The sequence below is a fragment of the Globicephala melas genome, chromosome X (genome assembly GCF_963455315.2).
Source record: "Globicephala melas chromosome X, mGloMel1.2, whole genome shotgun sequence".
NCBI lineage: Eukaryota > Metazoa > Chordata > Mammalia > Artiodactyla > Delphinidae > Globicephala > Globicephala melas.
The window spans coordinates 29922352-29943601 of NC_083335.1; the positions used below are offsets into that span (position 1 = coordinate 29922352).

At 37.8% G+C, this 21250-nt stretch overlaps 1 protein-coding gene across 1 annotated transcript; it reads right to left on the bottom strand.

Moving 5' to 3' along the window:
• Positions 1–12210: 12210 nt before the first annotated feature.
• Positions 12211–13520, bottom strand: LOC115847646 (peptidyl-prolyl cis-trans isomerase D-like). Its single transcript, XM_030847679.2, is given in 2 exon segments — positions 12211–13017; positions 13191–13520. Coding segments are annotated over 2 exon segments (1110 nt in total). The 3' UTR covers positions 12211–12237.
• Positions 13521–21250: the final 7730 nt, after the last annotated feature.

Here is a 21250-nt window from a genome sequence, read left to right on the forward strand (position 1 = left end):
AAGAGGGAAGAGATATGGGAACATATGTATATGTGTAAGTGATTCACTTTGTTATAAAGCAGAAACTAATGCACATACACACACAAAAATATACCCACTGAATTTTGTGACAAGGGGGTCATTGGTGACCTTGGCAAGATTCATATTTACTAGGCTTAGGAAGTGAATGGGAATTGAGGACGTAGAGATTACAGGTGGAGAATACTGTTATTCTAGAAATTTTGCTAATAAAAATAGGTAAAGATAGGAAGTAATGGAGGAGGATGTAGGATTCAGGGACGTGTTTGTTTCTTTATTGTTTTATTTTTTTAGGTCACAGAGATTTGAGCGTTATATCTTGAAGGGAAATATCCCATGGCGAGAGTAGTTGAGGATATAGGAGAAATAAAAGACAACTGATTGATTGAGGTTCAAAGGAGGCAAAGGTATAAGTAAGAATGCAGGAAGCAAGATCCATTTTTGACAAGGGAAGGGATACAACTTCACCTGAAGTTGGACAGAAGAAGGTGAAGCTGAGTACAAAATAATTGTTTGTACAGCACCTACCGTGTACAAGGGCCTTTGCATATACTGTTCTGTCTGCTTGAGATTCTCTTTTCCCCCTGTCACTAGGCCAGATCCCTGCTCATCATTCAGACTTCATCTCAACTGTCATTTCTTCAAGAAAGTCTTCTTCTACTCCCCAGAGACAAGGTTAGGGCTCCCTATTGCATGCCATCAAGGCACTGTTTTCTCCTCCCTCATAGCACTTTTGACAGTTTGTAATTGTGCATTCATTAATGAATGTGATCATTTGAATATTTATTTCATCTACCAGATGGTAAGCTCTGTGAGGAAAGAAGTCAAGCCTCCTCTGGCTCACTTCATTATCTCCAGTAGGTAGTACATAGTGCCTAGTATAGAATAGGCATCTAATAAACACATGTTGAATCATCTTAAATGTATACACTTAATTGCACTAGGTGTTGACAAAATAGAAAATCTCTATTTTTGCTTCCTACAAGGGGCAGTTCCTATAAGGGAACTTCAGTCTAGCAGAAAAGATAAGCCATATATCCAAATGGTTATAAGACAGAGATAGCACTTGGTGCAAATAACACTCCTTCTATCAAGTGGAACACTCATCCTACCCAGAATCAATCTCTCCTTCCTCTTGACTTTCATTGCACTTTTCTCATACTGATATTGTAGTACTTTCTTTGGTTTACAGTTTATTAGCTTAGCTCTTCAGTCTTCCTGTACATTCCTCTTCTGTTTAAATCAAGTTAGAGTCAGGCTCAGTTGCTTTCAACTGAGAATCCTAATACACGTGATAATTTTCCTTAAACATCGAGCCATTTGACTCAGAATCATTTCAAAACTGGTTTTCTCTGTAGTTGTTTTTTTTTTATCAAATGCAGTTTTGAAACACATTTGATAGAAATTTTAAAATTTGATTTCAAAAATTGACTTTTTTGCTTTTGCTTATTCAATAGCAGATTAGATTTTGCTGGATATTCAGGTAATTGAACTGCTCAGTGTACTTAAAACAGCTGGCTGGTTGGCATAGTTACAGTGGTTTAAGATTATGCTGGTGTCAGGACCGATTTGGCTATTTCTTTTCTTTTCTCTTTTCTCTAAAATAAAGATACCACTAGACCCAAAAATGCAAGAGCAGCTATACATTTATGTGTTTTTCTTTTCAGTTCAAATGAGTTATAATTACCCATAAGGGCACAAATTCTAGCACACTTTGAGGCAATTAGGGGAAGCAGCATAGAAGAAGCTGCGAGGAATCTTGAAAGGTCTATCCAAAACCCTGGGATCCAGAAAAGACGTTACTATGCTTCTGAGAAATATTTTAGGGTATTTGGGGAAGCACTGGGCTAGAAATTGGGAGCCTGCAACATCTGGCTGGAAGGCCTAAGTGAAACATGGTATTTAGCACCTCCTGTCTTTGGCAAAATCCTGACAGAACTTTGTCATTGCCAACAATTTCCTTAGAGTCTTTGAGTCAGATCTGGTGGATGTCACAGAGCCATTTAGTCTGATATGATCTGGTCTGCTGCTTGGAAGACTAGGTCAATGGTGTCTAGGGGGCAGTATTGACACCAAAATTGCCAGAAAGTTGTATATAACTTTATACCTGATTATAGTTGATAAATTATAGCTGAAAAAGCCAGGAATTTTTAATTTCATCAAAGTTATGTAAAAAAATTTCCCATCTTACATTACTTTTTTTTTTAACCTGATAAAGAAAAAGCATAGGCTCTGAAGTGAGACACGCTTAGGTTCAAATTCTACTTCACCACTTATAGTCACCTTCAGGTAAGCCACTTAATCTCTTTAATCCAAATGGGAGTCACACCACTTTCCTCATGAGATTTTTGTAAGGTTTAAGTAAAATAACCTATGAAAAGTCCCTGGAACACAATATCTAGCTCATAGAATATACTCTTCATATATTACTGTTCTTTCCTTCTTTTGAAAAATGGGGATGTAATTTAAAGCTTTAGTTTCCATTTACTTTCATGTAGAAATTAATCATATTTTAGGGGCGATTTCTTTTATTCTTTCACTATGAAATGAACTATTTTTGCAGAAGTGTATTCATATTTCATGTGGTGGCATCTAATGCATATGACTTTGCATTCTAGAAAATCATAAAATGAGGACTTCTGTCCTTTAGAATAGAAGCAACATAGACAAGACCAAGATTCAGGAAGTATAGGAATAAGGACTACTTGTGTTGCTCTGTCAGCGTATTACCAGAGAATAGCACAGAAAAGTACTTGAGGAGCAGACTAGTAACATGGCCCAGAGAGTTATATGATAAGAAGGAACTCCTTGTGATGCAGAGGTCTTTTAGGAAAGAACAGAGGTTCGAATACAAATTTAGGTTTGTGAGAGATTAGTTTATGCTTTATAAAATGAAGATTTGGTATTTTCCTTAAATTTTTCTAAGCATTATACTCTGCACTGAGCAGTAAAATCTTCTGAAGATATCTGGGTGTCGGTTTTTAATGTAATTTTAATAGTTCACATTTCAAATTCTGAAGCTGGTTGAAAACAAATACTATCACAATCTGAGAGATTTTCAACATAGACTTTAACTTTTTTTCTGCTCTCCTTGATTTGGTGGTTTATGATTCTAGAAATATTTTCTTTTTAATTTGAGGGTAGTGCCATGGATAGTAATAAAAGAACATTAATCCATTTAGATTTTCATTATGCCTTATATTTAATTTACACTTTTTTCTTTGGTAATTAGGAAGAGAGAAGGAAATGAGAGATTCGATGGAAAAAGCTATGTTAGTTAGGAACACTTCACCATTCCTAATGTTCCCTTTTCACAAAGTGAGCTCACTTAGTCTACTAGGGACCCCTTTCTGAATCCTTTACTTACGCTGCCTGTGGGGAGATGGAAGGACACAGTTGAGTGGTAAATTTGGGAAGAATAACTGGGCATGATTGGCTGGAATGTGCCCTTTTTCCTCTTGAGAGCAAGCTTCCTGTAGATAACATAAGTTCTCCTCTGGTCTTCCAGACCACAGGTTATACATGTGGTTACACCTGCAGGGGGAGGCCAGTCCCTATCCAGTTCTGTCTAAGACGGGGTGGTTATATTTGCCTAATTATGGGAATCAGTGAGCAGGCCCAGTAGGATACTAGGCCTAAAGACAAATCCTCAAACCGGACCTTCCCAATAATAAAGGTGATATCTGCATATCCATATTGCCGTCTTTGTTTTGTTTCTCAAAATACTTATAACCTGGGGCAGAAGAGAGTTGGTATTTATTGGACGCCTTTTCTCCCTTTCCCTGGAGAGCACATCATGTAAGAAAATTGTTTTTTCTAAATATTAATTTAAAAAACACTAACTGAATGTCATATAGACCTGAAGTAGCATGTTAACATTTTTAACATTTGCTCTTTTAACATGCGTTGCAACATTATATCTACTAATTTTCTCCACATTTATTGGTAGGAAATTGGGATTTGAAACTTGAATGTTCTTCACAAACAATGACTAATGCCAACTCTTCACTTAGAGAATTATGGGAAAAAAGCCAAATCAATGAAACAGCTGAGGAAAGATTGGTGTACAAGAAAAATTAATGTTCACAATTTGGAAGGAGTCTGGAATAGCATATGATATCTGGCATCCAAAATCAATTCTCCACTTCATGATTAAAGGAACATTTTTGAACCATAACCAGACACAAATGCAGCATTAAATAGAACTCAGATGGTCACCTCTCAACCTTAAAGGGAATGAAAGGCAGTGGTTTACTTTTTTTAATTACTGGTAAAATAAAGACAACCAATGGGATGGAAGTGTTTAAAAATGTTTCGTGAGCTCTTTATTATTGGGCATTAAACTAGTTAACAGTGACTACTTGGTATTTTACAAAGGACAAAGTCCAAGATAAGTTCCTAAATCACTGTGTTCTGATATTGCCACCAGAGATATTACTTGTTTCTATTTCTTGATTGCAGACTATGGATAGGACCCAATAGGAGTGACTATAAAGTAATATGCTTGTCTCTAATAAACATGTCAGAACAAATATGATCATATTAATATTGTCCCTTTAAAGTAGCGCTTTGTGTATTTATCTCAGTGATGCTGCCATTCAACAAAGTGTGCTCAGATTCCTCTTTTAAATTGATGAATAACCACAACGGACTGCACAAATCTTAAATATACAGATCAATTAAATGTATATATGTAAGCACCACTCAAATCAAGATGTAGAACATTTCAAGAAGCCCAGAAGTCTCCTTTATGCTAACTACCAGTCATTACTCTTCCCCCCCAAAAAACCATTTTTCTAAACAGTACCAACATAGATTAGTTTTGACACTTTTTGAACTTTATATAAAATAAAAGCAAACGTTATATACTCTTGAGTACCTGTCTTTTGCTCAGCATTATGTTTTTATTTTTTATTTTTATTTATTTATTTTTTTGCGCTACGCGGGCCTCTCACTGTTGTGGCCTCTCCCGTTGTGGAGCACAGGCTCCAGACGCGCAGGCGCAGCGGCCATGGCCCACGGGCCCAGCCGCTCCGCGGCACGTGGGATCCTCCCGGGCCGGGGCACGAACCCGTGTCCCCTGCATCGGCAGGCGGACTCTCAACCACTGAGCCACCAGGGAAGCCCTAGCATTATGTTTTTAAAGTAATCCATGCTCGGGACTTCCCTGGCGGTCCAGTGGTTAAGACTCTGCGCTCCCAATGCAGAGGGGGCGGGTTCAATCCCTGGTTGGGGAACTAAGGTCCTGCATGCGTGGCCAAAACAAAACAAACCAAAAAAAAGTAATTCATGTTCTTGTTCTGTTTATTGCTATGTAACATTGTACTATTGTGTGAATATACCACAGTTTATGTATGTATTCTACTACTGAAGGATATTTGGATTATGTCTAAAGTGGTGCTATTATGAATAATACCACTATGCATGTTATTGCACACATTTTCTTATGGACATAAGCATTCCTTATACAAAAGTGGAATTGTTAGGTTATAGAAAGGTATTTAGCTTTTTAAAAATTACAACCAATCCAAAAGAGCTAAAAGTAGAGTCTTGAACAGATATTTGTACACCCATGTTCATAGCAACATTATTCACAAGAGTCAAAGAGTGGAAGTAACTCAAGTGTCCATGGACAGATGAATGGATAAACAAAATGTGGTACATACATATAATGGAATATTAGTCAGCCTTAAAAATAAATTCTGACATGCTACAACATGGATGAAACTTAAGGATAAAGAATATTATGCTAAATGAAATAAGCCAGTCACAAAAAGACAAATAGTGTATAATTCCACTTATGTGAGGTCGCTAGAGTAGTCAACTTCATAGAGACAGAAAGTAGAATGTTAGTTGCCAGATGCTGGGGGCAGGGAGGGATGGGGAGTTGTTGCCTAATGGATGCAGAGTTTCAGTTTTGCAAGATGAAAAGAGTTCTGGAGATGGACAGTGGAAATGGTTGCACAACAATGTGAATATACTTAATACCACTGAACTGTACATTTAAAAATGGTTAAGATGGTAAATTTTGTTATGTATATTTTACTATAATTTTAAAAAATTTTAACTACTACCAAAGATTTTTCAAAAATGATTATAGTAGTTTATACTTCCACTAGCAATGTGTGAGAATTCCAATTGTTCCACATTCTCACTGAGTTGGTATTATTCATCCATTTAATTTTTAACCATAGTAGTGTATACCAATATTTTGTTGTGGTTCTATTTTGCATTTCCCTAATGACTAATGATGTTGAGCATCCTCTAATAAGTTTATTGCTTATTTGGATACCTTCTTTTTTCAAGTGTCTGTTCAGCTCTTTTGCCCACGTATTTCTGTTGGTTTGTCTTCCTTTTTTCTTTTTGATTTGTAGGAGTTCTTTATACATTCCAAATAAAAGTTTTTTGCCAGATTGATAGATTACAAATATTTCCTCCCACACTGTAGCTTGCCTTTTCACTCACTTAATGGTATCGTTTGATGAACAGTTCCTATAGCATATTTTTTTGAATTTCCTAATAGGAAAATATTCTTATATTTGGAGGGGAATTTGATCCCTAGAAAAAACATTTTAATCTTCAAAGCTGAGATGATGATGATGACGATACAACCTCCTCCCCAAGTCTAATCAAGGAGATATAAGGATTGTGAGCTCAGCACACAGATAAGGGTGGAATTAAGTTCTCATTATAAGTAGCAGACTGAGAAATTGCCTTGGCAGGAACTAATCTTTCATGTGTAACTTGTTTATATATTTTGGCTTCCTTCTTGGCACTGAGAAGAACACTTAAAGGTACATGACTGTGTCAAACAGTAATAAATTTGATGAAGAGTATTAATAAAGTAACTAATCTTGCCATGTATTACCATTTGGAATTTAAAACTATTCAAGATCATGAAATGACATCCAGGTGTGGTGTATGTGCAAGAGAAAAAGGGAGAAGGAGCGACTGTCCCTGAAGACAATACGGAAGGACAAGTTCTAAAAATAATTGGGAGGATGCCACAGACACTGAATTAGGTATAAGTTTTCCAACGAGATAGCAATCATTTGGATGTATGTCTCATTGCTTTTTAGTCATAAGTACAGTTCAACAAATATCCACTAGGCCCCTTGGACATGGATGAATGGACCTTAGTGCCCTTTGTGAGGAGAGTTCCTTCACCTCTTGCCTACCCCACCACTCAAAAGGCATTTCAGTCCTCAACCAGAAATTGAGTGAAACAACTGCCTGATCCTAAGAGGAACCTAGGCATAGCCCTAGCATCCAAAATGTCACAGTTACTGACTGTTAAAAATTCTAACAGCCATCATGGAAGTTCATGGGTTGATCCAAGTTCAGACTTAACTTAATAAAAAAAAAAATCTTCCCTTTTTACTTTTTTTTGCTCGTATTCATTTAATGAGTGAATTCATAAAATAAGGATAAAACAGATTGTAATTGTTTTGCATTGTATAGAGAAATGGGTCTGTTTAGGCCAAACACAAAAACAAGCATCAGTGAAAAGCCCAGGGATCCTAGTGACCAAGACAAAGCCTACACATGCATTGTTAATATGAACAAATGCAAACATCTTTTTGTTCTTTACATTAATTATCTCATATTAGCCTTCAACAATACGATGAGTTGAACACTATGATCACCTCCAATTTATAGTTGAAAGAACGGAAATAGATGGAGGTTAAGTAACTTACCTGAATAAGTTACATGGATAGTGTACGGTAGAGCCAGAACTTAAACCTGATGTGTCTCACCTCAGAGCTACAATGCTCTATTACCTCCCCCACTGAAACCTACCTAACCTGAGTACAGGCAAACCTGGGAGATGCTGAGGGTTCAGTTCCAGACCACCACAATAAAGCAAAAATCCAATAAAGCAAGTCACAAACTGCACTGTAATCTATTAAGTGTGCAACAGCATTATGTCTAAAAAAAAAAAAAATGTTAATTGTTTAACTTTAAACAATTTTAATTTTAAAATACTTTATTGCTAAAAAAATGTCAACCATCATCTGAGCCTTCAGCAAGTCACAATCTTTTTGCCGGTGGCAGGTCTTGCCTCTCTGTTGACGGCTGCTGACTGATCAGGATGGTGGTTGCTGAAGGCTGGGATGGCCGTGGCAGTTTCTTAAAATAAGACAACAATGAAGTTTGCCATATCAACTGACTCTTCCTTTCATGAACGTTTTATATGTAGCACACGGTGCTGTTTGATAGCATTTTACCCACAGTAGGACTTCTTTCAAAATTGGAGTCAATCCTCTCAAACCCTGCTGCTGCTTTATCAACTAAGTTATGTAATATTCTAAATCCTTTGCCTGTCATGTCAACCGCCTTCATGGCATCTTCACCAGGAGTAAACTCCATCTCCAGAACCACTTTCTTTGCTCATCCATAAGAAGCAACTCCTCATCCATTAAAGTTTTGTCACAAGATTGCAGCAATTCAGTCATATCTTCAAGCTCCACTTCTAATTTTAGTTCTCTTGCTATTTCCACAAACCTTCATTCCCTAGTCCAACATGAAAACTCACCCTTCAAAACCAAATTTAGGAGTCACCTTTCTTTACACCTTCCTTAACTTACCAGGTTTCCAAAGTTCTCCGATTAGGCATCTAGTATAACATTAATAACATTCCATTTTTTTTGTTGTTGCTCATGAGTCTGTCTCTCTCAACTAAGCTCTAAGTTATTAGTGGGCATAAGTCATCATCTTACTCCTGTCTGTATCTATGGCAACTAGCCTTCTGCCATATACATAATAGTAACTGTCTACTTAATTGATCTAAATGGAAGTCCATATAGGGGATATAGTCTGATCTATACTCTGATTTTGATTTATCATTCTGCAAAGGATTGTATTACTAGTTGATTTTCACCACTGGTGTTATCAGATTCAACCAAGTTATTTTATTATTTTTAAATGTGGTAAAATATATAATATAAAATTTACCATCTTAACCATTTTTAAGTGCACAGCTCAGTAGTGTTAGGTATATTCACGTTGTCATGCAACCAATGTCCAGAAATTTTTATCTTGCGAAACTGAAATTTTATGCCCATTAAAAAACAACTCCCCATTCCCCCCTCCCTCAGCCCCTGGCCACCACCATTCTATTTTCTGTTTCTATGAATTTGACTACTTTAGATACCTCATATAAGTGGAACCATACAACATTTGTCTTTTTGTGACTCTACCAGTTGATTTTTAAACTCCAAAAATGTTACATTACCAATAGGCATCAGAAGAGTAAAACTTTAAAGTGGAAGTATTCGCATTTTAATTATTTGTTCACTCACAGAGGGGTTTGTCCTATCAGGACATCTCTAAGCTTATCAGAATTCTCTATTTCCTGTATTTGAAAAGAGCTAATGTGCATTCTCTTATTGTACAAGTTTCCAGATCCCTTGGAGAAAAGACAAGATAGCAGTTGGCATAGGCTAGGAGAAAAAATTCCAGTTAAGGTCTGTAAGCTCTTTAGTGTGTGCTATACAGTGGGAAAAAATAAACAAGTGTCAGAAAAGACAGTAAGCAAATTAAAGAAATACCAGAAACATGACAGCAACCATTCTAGGGGAAAATGGTATCTGTTTCATTCACTCTCAACAAATTTTTGGATTAACTAAAAGTTAAACTTCCGACTTGTCTAGAGTTGTCCTGGGGGAAAAGAATAACAATGGGAAATTTGTGATGTTGAAATGTTCAGAATTTAATGCCATAAATGACAATCTGTACACAACATCAAATCATCTAAATTAAAATGACAAATTCAAGCCATCTTCCAAATGTTGTCTAATTTTTTTTTTTGTATTGCTCAAGTCCCATCTTGTTCACAATAAAATCCAAAGTCCTTATGATGGCCTGCAAGGCTCTATGTGACCAGGTTCCTGTTAACCCACTGACCTCATTTCCTATCATTCATTTCTTCATTCACTGTTCAGCCTTCTCTAGCCACAGTGACATTTATGCTGTTTCTTAAACACTCTAGATAAACCTCAGGGCCTGTCCCTTTGTCTACCTGGAAAGCTTTACACCAAGGCATTCTCATGGCTTACCCCATTACTTCGTTCAGGTCTTTACTCAATGTCCTTTCCTCAGAGGTTCCCCAGACCACCTTTTATAAAATAGTACCCTATCTCTGTCACTTTTTATCCCCTTACTTGATTTTATTTTTCTTCATAGAATCTATCATTATCTGGTACATTTCAATATTTTTTGTTGTCTTTCACCCCTTACTAGAATGAAAACTCTATGAGGTCCATTAGACTTGTCTAATTTGTTTATGCTAGATCTCTAACACCTAGCATAGTGCCTGACACATAGTGGATATTATTCACCGAACTGATAAAGTTCCATTTGCCAAGTCATTATGCAGTAGGTAGAAACTCAGTCTCCATACTGTAGGTAAATAAACATTAGGTTCTGTCCTCTAATTAGCTAAAAATACAAAATCTCTATGACCCTTACTTATTTGAATTCAGGTGTTCTCCTAGTTCCTGAACCAACAACATCTGCAGCATCGGGAACTTGTTAGTAGTTCCCAAATGAATCAGAAATTCTGGGACTGGTGCTCAGCGATCTGTATTTTAGCAAGTCCTCCAGGTAATGCTTAGGGAACTATATCAGTCTAATCCAAGTCCTTTTGCACAAGAGAGATCTCTAAGGGTATGCTAGAAAGAAGTTTTCTTAAAGGTAAAAAATGAAAAAGAATAAATGTATAAAATCTAAGTCCAGAAAAGGCAAGAATAGAAAGATAGCTGCTGCCTTTTCTAGAGTTTGTTTTATTTAATGTTAGCAGAGCTTTTTTTTTTTTTTTTTTTTGCATGCCCTATTAGATCTGGGTCAACTATAGCTTTCTGTAGATGCCATTTAAAAGGACACTTATACCTGCCTCCTTAGAATGAACCTAAGTGTTTACCGTTGAGGCTACATTTGTGCCTTCTCTTCGTAGATGTATAAAACTTCTTGACTTTAACTGATTTTTTTTCTTCAGAAACATTAAAAATACTTCACGGATATATCCCAGTATTCTGGATAAAGACGTGTGAGTTCAGTGGTCACCATTTTCAAAATGATACATTGCAACTTGATAAGTACTGACTGTAAAAGCCAAGATCTCATTAAACAAAACTGGAAATAGAAATGACAGGCATCCTGAATGGGGGTGCATATCTACATCAGTGACCATTCCAGTAGGGAAAAGTGCCAAAATCCTTGAAACCTCTCCTTTTGGTTTTGACTTTTTTTTCAGGATTATTAAGACATTTGAATAAAATAAAGTTTGAAAGAACTTTAAAAAGTATAAAGCACTATACAAGTAAAACTAATCCAAATAATAGCTAACCATTAATTGGACACCTTTCTGTGCTAGGCTGTATGCAAAGCATTTTACATACATTATCACAATCTCTCAGCAATTCTTCAAGGTAGGTAGTATTACCTTCATTTTACAAATGAGGTTATGTAACCTGCCCAAGGCCATATAATTAAGAAATAGTACAGGTGAAATATGAACCAAGATCTGTCATATTTAAAATCCTATGCTGCTAACCTCTACACTCATTGACTCAACGCCACTTTCACTGCATCTATAACTATATCCACATGCATATATTTAGATAAATTTCAAATATAGCACATTCTCATTGTAGAAATTAAAACGTAAAAGATGTATTTAAAAGAGTTAAACTCCCCTTTGCCATAATCCAACTGCAATTCCACTTTTATTCATATTTGAAATGGGCAAAATTCTGTTTGCCTCAACAGGAATATTTTCCTAGTGAAAGTGAAGCAGAAATGTTCTGAAAATATCTATTTTAATAGCTCCCCTGGAAAAAAAATGGTGTTTTAATTACAATAAATGGATTAGTTATTGCATTTCTTAAACATGATTCAGTGAAGTGCACTTCAATTTTTATTTTTTTTTAAGTTTTCATCTGTTTATTCAAACAAGATGTGTCTAGGAGTTTAAAATACGCTGGACACCATTATGCTTTGTGAGTAATGCAGAAAGCCATTTAAAATGAAATCAATTTCACCATATTTTGTGACACTGGTCTATTAAGAGTGAATCCCTACGTATTCCTAGACTGTAAACAATGGGAACTGAAGTCTCAGAGGGATCACATTAGGGATCATACATAATAGACAAAATCCTTAAATTGTCTTATTCGCTTTATACAATCAATGCATACTTAAGCAAAACTGAATTCCTTATTAAGCAAACATTTTTGCATAAGCTGCCTTCTCTTTATCTTTCTGTGCCTTTATCTTTTGCTTGACTCTCAGCAATTCTGCCTGGATAGCTTTATCCTCTGGTGCAATCTCCTGAGCTTTCTTAAGATCAGCCAATGCTCGATCGTATTCTTTTAGTCCTTGCCATCCTTGGGCTCTACGGTACAGTGCTTTGGTATTTGCTGGATCTATTTCAAGGGCCTCCAAACAACTGTCGACTGCTCCCTGCCAATCAGACATCTTCAGTTTCCAAGCGCCGATATTCAGCCCTCAGCTCAAAGTGACGGGCTGCAGCTTTGCTCCACTTGCGTTCTCAGTAGCAGCCTTCGAGCCTTCCACATACCTTAAAACTTTTGTGTATTTTTTAATGGCCATCTCCCAGTTCTGGGATTTGAAAAAAGTATTTCCAATGTTTTTTAAGTCTTCCGTTATTAGTAAAATTTTATCTACATCTTTTAAATCTATGTCTGCATCCTCTGGGAAGTCTGGATGACTGTCACCAGATCCATCCTTTGGGAATATTCCCCAATCATCCCCTTCCTTCAGTTCTCCGCATTCTGCAATAACGTACAATTTGGCAGGTTTCTCACCTTTCACCTCCACATTTTCCAGAATCCTTGCCACACCCATTCCTTTAATCACTTGGCCAAACACCACGCGTTTCCCATCCAAGTGAGGAGTTGGAACCGTGGTGATGAAGAACTGAGAGCCGTTTGTGTTGCTGCCTGCATTTGCCATGCTCAGTAATCCCTCTTTATCATGATGTCCATTCTTATAACTTGAATGGTGCAACATACCCCGATGGGGACATCTTGGAACAATGAAGATAAGAAGGCACAGGCACCACTAATGTCCTTTAGGAGCCTGGACATTAACCAGGTCTGCTAGTTGGCAAATCCCCTGACATCCCGGACATTAGCAATGGTTTTGTTGCTCTTCTAATGGAAATTTTCATCTTCAAATTTTTCACCATAAATACTTTCTCCACCTGTCCCATTCTGATTTGAGAAGTTTCCACCCTGAATCATAAATTTCTTAATAATTCGATGGAAAGGGCATCCTTTGAAATGGAGAGGTTTCCCAGTGGTGGGTCCAATGCCTTCTCCTGTACACAACATACGAAATTTTTCTGCAGTTTTGGGTACAATATCTGCAAACAATTCCAAGGCATTTCGACCAACTTGCTCCCCTCCTATGTCCACGTCGAAGAAGACTTGGGGGTTACTGGGGTTGGAGGGCTTAGCTTGGGGGGACGGGTGCGACATTGTGGCCCGCAGATGCGTTCCCGAGCGCCTGGGAACACCCCATGGCCACCGCGCAGCCCGAACCCCCAAGTCGCTCCGTCTGCCAAGAACGGCAGCGGTGGCGAGACGCTTCCGACGGGGGTTCAGAATCCGCGGCCCAACTTCTGGCGTCACCTCCCGACTTCCGCCGTCGCCGGCCCACTTCAATTTTTAAAGCAAACATTTGGACTATTAAGATAGTACCAACTAACCTTGCTACTTGCAAAGCAAATGCTTTAGTTAGTTGAGCTGTCAATGTGGACACAGCCCAACATCTCTGTATTCCCATTCAGCTATGATTCCTCCTCTATCAGCTCTATCATGTGATAAATTAGTCAGAAGCCTGGCAGTCCATCGAGATTTGCTTCATTCACCAGCAGGGCAGGTGTATTTAACAACTCTTTGGCAGGAGCACAGATTGGTTTTTTCGGCCTGCTGAAAAAGATTCTCCAGTTGTCTTTAATGAATGCTGGCTTGATTCTAAGTTGGAGAATTCTCATGGTATCTCACAGTACCACATGTCAACATGAACAATCCATTTCCATACCCGCTACACTAATACTGCCCACTTGGACTTACAGTAACATAGCAGAGAATGAATTGGGTGAAACCTTGCCTGTTTTCTCCTCCATTCTTTTGGGCAATTCCTGTTCAGTAAGTTCCAAGCTGGCTCAGTGATATTTATTTATTCTTTGATGCTTTTGTCTGCCAATTAGAAGGGAAAGGTAGCATGCTGTCACCATCAACTTTTCCCTGCAATCAGCACAATGCACTGCAGTAAGTGACTGCCTCAGCTCACAAATGCCGAACCTTCACTCAGTTTTAATGCCCAACTTCCAAAATGTTGGCTCCAAAACCCAATATGCTCTTATTGAGTCATCCTGTTGCGAGGCTATTCAGAGCTTCTGGATGATTCCATTTTGATCCTTCTTTGTCCATAAGCAATAGGACTCTGACTAATTCTTGGCGGAGTTGTTATTCTGGCTGAAGATCACCTGAGCACATATTCACCTGTCCATGCCATTTGCTCAGGCTACATCGGGACTGCTCTATTCCAACGTGAAGAGAAGCAGTCCCAGAATCCTAGGATTAAAACCAAACAGCCTGAGTCTTAGTAAGGGGGTTAAAGACAGCCTTATCTTACAGGCCCCTCCGCCACCAAGATTTCTACAGGTATTTAAGACAGAAAGGACTTCTTAGTACAAATAGAGAAAGGGAGATACTTATACCATGCTTGCTATGTAGTCCATTAACAATTAGGAGCAAAAGCGTGCAGATCAATTTCCTAAGAAGGACAGAATTTGTAGACTCAAGAGCATAGATGGAAGGCTGACAGAGGCACTCTATCCACTAGGCTTTCTACTGATTCATCATCCCCTTAGTTTCTCCCCACTCCCACCCTGATACTTTCCAGTGATAGACACTCTCCCCTGTGCACTTCAAAATTGCTATATCCATCTGGAGGAATCCAGGTCCTAGTGGAATTGAAATTCCACTAGGTATACATATGTAATGTGCTACAATAGAATGGATGGAATAAGATAGATGTCAGAGATGATATTTGGATAAAGACTTTGAATCTGTGTAAAATATTAAATAATCATATTTCCACAAGACAAAACTGAAGGGGAGGCAGGTGGCTTCAGCATATCAGACGTACACAGATGCTCCAAACATGAGAAGAAAACAACAATTCCCCTCTTACAAACAAAGCAAGCCTTTCTTGACCACATTTGTGAGCTGATCAGGGAGAAGTAATGAAAATTGCATAAAGGTTAATGGTTAATGGAACACCACCCAGGGAGTCCCAGGGAGCCTGCCACTCAAGGCTTAGGGAAAGGTGCCATATGTATTCAAGTGCTGGCTCAGCTGTGAGCACCTGCCACAATTCTGCTTTTATAGGACATGCACTGTAAGACAAGACTGAGGTGAGGAAAATCCCAACGTCAGTCGTCGGGAAGTTAGCAATGTATGGTGGCCTTGAGAAAGTGAACTGTCTACTACTGTTCCTTGATATAATAGGATAGGCAAGGGCTTCCTTGGTGGTGCAGTGGTTAAGAGTCCGCCTGCCAATGCAGGGGACACGGGTTCGTGCCCCGGTCTGGGAAGATCCCACGTGCTGCGGAGCGGCTGGGCCCGTGAGCCATGGCCGCCGAGCCTGCGCGTCCGGAACCTGTGCTCCGCAACAGGAGAGGCCACAACAGTGAGAGGCCCCCGTACCGCAAAAAAAAAAAAAAAAAAGATAGGCAAGGAGAAAGGTGGAAAAACTCTTTGTTTCAAAAAGATACTCTTTATCTGCAGGACAAGGTGCCTCACTGATACCATAAGCAAAAAACCTGTGAGTACAAAGGAACTTTGTTGTTAGACGTTACCCCAGGCCTGGCTGTTAAGTTGGGAGAAGACAGAAAGGACAAGGAGGAAGAGAAAAACAACAGTTACAGAAGAATGACCATTTGTTCCACTACTGACTTGGACAAGAAAGAAAGATACCGAGCAGCCATATTCTACAAGACATATGGCTTTGGGCAAGGCTTTAACTCCTCTGAGCCTCAGTTTCTCATGAAATAAGGAGAGATTCTCTCAACCGACCCAAATAGTACTTTGAGAATGATCATTTACCGTTCTCTGTGAAAACGCTCCCCTGCAAAGGTAAAGTATGTTTGTTCTTTCTGGAATCCATGAAGTCATACTCCCAACTATTTCTGTAAATAGAAGGGAAGGAAGCAGATCATTCTGATGTAGATCTTCCCTCCTCTCCACACCCTCTACACATACACAGACACACACACAGAACTATGCCCGGGGTGGAAGTAGTTACTGGATACACAAACCACAAACTTTGCAGAGGCATACAGCGCTCAAGTATGGTTCTGCACCTTCTATTTATGTGCTATCTTTTACTCTTTGTGCTATGTTTGTATCATGACTGAGAGCAGTCTAGAGGCTACTGGGAAGTAATTGGAGGTGTTTGGGTCATTTACTTGGAAAGCATGGCTACAACAGAGACCCAAGAGAGAAAAATTAAAAGATGGAAACGTAATTCCTGGAGAAAGAAATATTTTCACAATGATATAAGCAAGATTCCAGCTGGACCCTTGTTTCCCTGCTCTGCACCCCATTTCTCTTTTCCTAGTGTCATGTGTACTCCTCACATCTGTGCAAGGGCTGGACAGAGGGTCAAGAAAGCCTACCTGCACACTTGCTGAGGAGTCACTGGGCCAAATCCTCACACAACTGACACTCCTTTTTCTTGCAAAAAATATAAATGATTGCAAGTGATAGAGGTAGTAGCATTAACAAACTCATGCTTTAAGTAAATAATTTAGAACCTTCAGCAACTTAAAAATGATTGGTAACAAATGACTTGTAATACATTTCACAATGCAGTATATTAAGATACAGTCTTTGAACATGGTGACCAGTTTGTGGGCATCCTGTCTGTATCACATATTTTAACATGATAATATACACTTCATGTCCCCAATATGTATGTGAGCTACTTGAGGTCAATATTCACATTATCCATCTTTGTATTGTCTTAAGTGTCTAGCATAGTGTTGTATACAAAGTAGGTAGCCAATCAGTATTTATTTCATCCCTCTTCTACAGCTGAGTAGGTTGGGCAATAGAAACTAATGGAAACTGTGTCTGAAGACCTTACACTGTGAAAGTTTGATTGCTTACATCCTGGTGACCATCCTCTAAGGCAGACCAGAGAATACAGACAAGTGGAAAGCAATTGTAAATGTATCAGAAATAAAATCATTTTCTTTGAAATAAATGCTTTTTCTGTAAAGTTTTCACCACTTGGTAGTCTGGGGAACATTCTTCTATATAAGTTGGAGCTACAACACATTATGATTGTAGCCTCCAAGTTGTGTAGGTGACTTTTATTATTCTACCCTGAAGAGTAGCTATTACATTAGTAGGTTTAAAATGGAGTTTTGAATTTTCTTAAGAGTAATAATACTGTAAATGCTGCACAAAATTAGCTAATTTAAATAATAATTTAAAAAAACAGTGCAGCTCTACAGATGAGCTTATCTCTAGGTCCTCAGCAGGATGTCTATTTAAGATAATGTCTATTGAAGATATTTTCCATCAATGAAAGTATAAATTGATTTCATAATGATTAGTTTAAGTTCCTCTTGGGGGGTAGTTATAACTCTGAAGTTTAAAAAAGAGTCTATTTCTAAAAATGCTTTCCTTTTCCATTTTAGAAATAATTCTAACACTAGCCATCATGTTTCAGAAAGAAATGTTATTTTAGAAGCATTTACATATGTGTAACAATGTAAATATTTTTCATTAATTTAACACAAACTGTTTACCACAGCTGGAGAGTCATGGGCAAAAACAATCAAAGAAACTCTCTTGGAAATTTTCTTTCACATTTCAGTTATTCTGCATCCATCTTGAGATACTAAGGGCAGGCATGGAAAGAGGAGATGGTTAAGAGTGTAGATTGGTGTCATTAACAGGAGACTTCCAATCAAAACAGACACCAATATGAGCTGATAACTGAGGTTAAACTGTTACATATGTATTACTTCTTCTTCTTTTTTTTTTTTGCTGTACGCGGGCCTCTCACTGTTGTGGCCTCTCCTGTTGCGGAGCACAGGCTCCGGACGCGCAGGCTCAGCAGCCATGGCTCACGGGCCCAGCCGCTCTGAGGCATGTGGGATCTTCCCAGATCGGGGCACGAACCCGTGTCCCCTGCATCGGCAGGCGGACTCTCAACCACTGCGCCACCAGGGAAGCCCTGTATTACCTCTTTTGAGAGTCTGGGGGAGGGGCTTGGATAAACACACTTCTATGAGACCTAGCTCTTCAGAGGTGAAAATGGAAACAAAGCAACTCAACTTGATTTATGTTCCTCAAAGCCACTGTGGGAGAATAATTTATCTGGTATTGACCAATTAATTGCTAGATAATGATTGTTTCATTATTTCAAGTGTAACTCACAGGGGTTAATGGAGATTATCTGTTTTTCAACCACCAGTTTTTAGAAAACAGACACCAATACCTCATTGGCATTAAACTAATTCGACATCCCCTAGAAACTATTTATTTCCTTTCAATGTTTGAAAACCTACTCTATATAGGCACTATGGGAAGCACTGTGGATACCCTCTCCCTCCATAAAAGTGACAGTGAAACTACATTGGGAGGAAGTGAGAGAAAAAACGGCAGAAGAAGGAACATATTACAATAAATCCAAGACCAATTATTAATATGAAATTTAATCAGTAATCAAAAACTCCCAACAAACAAAAGTGCAGGACCAGAAAGCCTCTTGGTTGAATTTTACCAAATGTTTAAAGAAGACTTAATACTTATCCTTCTCAAACTATTCCAAAAAACTGAAGAGGAAGGAAGGCTTCCAAACTCATTCTATGAAGCCAGCATTACCCTGATACTAAAACCAGACACAAATACACAAAAAAAGAAAATTACAGGCCAAGATTCCTGAAGATATATGCAAAAATCTCAACAGAACATTGACAAACCAAATTCAAGAATACACTAAAATGATCAGACATCTTGATCAAGTAGAATTTTCCGCAAGGATGAGAGGATGGTTCAATATCCACAAATCAGTCAATGTGATACACCACATTAACAAAATGGATAAAAATCATATGATCATCTCAATAGATCCAGAAAAGCATTTGACAAAATTCAACATCCATTAGCAATAAAAACTCTCAACAAAGTGGGTACATACCTCAACATAATGAAGGCCATATATGATATACCTACAGCCAACATCATACTCAATGGTGGAAAGCTGAAAGCATTTCCTCTAAGATCAGGAACAAGACAAGGATGCCCACTCTCATCACTTTTATTCAACATAGTATTGGAAGTCCTAGCCACAGCAGCAAGAGAAGAAAAAGAAATAAAAGGAATCCAAATTGGAAAGAAAGAAGTAAAACTGACACTATCTGCAGATGACATGATACTATATATAGAAACCCTATGAACTCAACCAAAAAATTATTAGAATTAATAGAATTCAGTAAAGTTTCAGGATACAAAATTAATATGCAGAAATATGTAGTGTTTCTATACACTAATAACAATCTATCAGAATGAGGAATTAAGAGAACAATGCCATTTACAATTGCATCAAAAAGAATACAATACCTAGGAGTAAATTTAACCAAAGAGGTGAGAGTTCTATAGTCTGAAAACTATAAGACATCAATGAAAGAATTGGAGATGACATAATGGAAAGATATATCATGTTCATGAATTGGAAGAATTAATATTGTTAAAATGTCCATCCTACCCAAAGCAATCTATAATTCAAAGCAATTCCTACCAAAATACCAATGGCATTTTTCACATAACTAAAACAAGTAATCCTAAAATTTGTATGGAACCACAAAACATCCTAAATAGCCAAAGCAATCTTGAGAAAGAAAAACAAGGCTGGAGGTATCACACTTCTTGATTTCAGACTATACTACAAAACCATAATAATCAAAAAAAGTATGGTACTGGCACAAAAACTGATGTATAGATCAATGGAACAAAATAGAAAGTTCAGAAATAAACCCATGCTTATATGGTCAATTAATCTTTAAATAAACCCATGCTTACATGGTCACTTAATCTTTGACAAAGGAGGCAAGAATATACAATAGGGAAAAGACAGCCTCTTTAGTAAATGGTGCTGGGAAAACTGGACAGCTACATGCAAGAGAATCAGACTGGACTATTTTCTTACACCTTATAAAAATAAACTCAAAATGGATTAAAGAATTACGTGTAAGATCCAAAACCCTAAAACTCCTAGGAAAAAACACAGGCAGTATGATCTTTGACATTAATGTTAACAATTTTTTTTTGATTTGTCACCTGAGGCAAGGGCAACAAAAGCAAAAATAAACAAATGGAACTACAACAACTAGAAATATTTTGCCCAGTGAAGAAAACCATCAATAAACCAAAAGGTAACCTACTGAATGAGAGAAAATATTTGCTAATGATATAGGGGATAAGGGGCTAATATCCAAGTTATATAAAGAAATCACACAACTCAATATCCAAAAAACAAACAATCCAAGTAAAAAATGAGCAGAAGACCTGAGCAGACATTTCTCCAAAGAGGATATGCTGATGGCCAACAGACACGTGAAACAATGATCAACATCACTAATCATCAGGGAAATGCAAATCAAAACCACAGTGAGATGTTGCCTCACAAGTGTCAGAATGGCTATTATCAAAAAGACATCAAAAAACAAGTGTTGACAAGGATGTGGAGAAAAGCAATCCCTTGTGCACTGTTGGTGGGAATGTAAATTGGTGTAGCCGCTATGGAAAACAGTATGGAGGTTTCTCAAAAAATTAAAAATAGAACTACCATATGATCCAGCAGTTTCACTTCTGGATATTTCCCAAAAATATAAAAACAGTAATTTGAAAAGATATACGCACCCCTACGTTCATTGCAGCATTATTTATAATAGCCATGATATATATGGAAGCAATCTAAATGTCCATCACTAGATGAATGGATAAAGAAGATGTGGTACATTCTCTCTTTCTCTCTCTCTCTCTCTCTCTCTCTCTCTCTCTCTCTCTCTATATATATATATATATATATATATATATATATCATGGGGCATGGGTATGAATTCACTGCAGAGCAAACCGATAAGATTAGCATCAAAGAGTCATTGCCTGAACTGGTACACTGT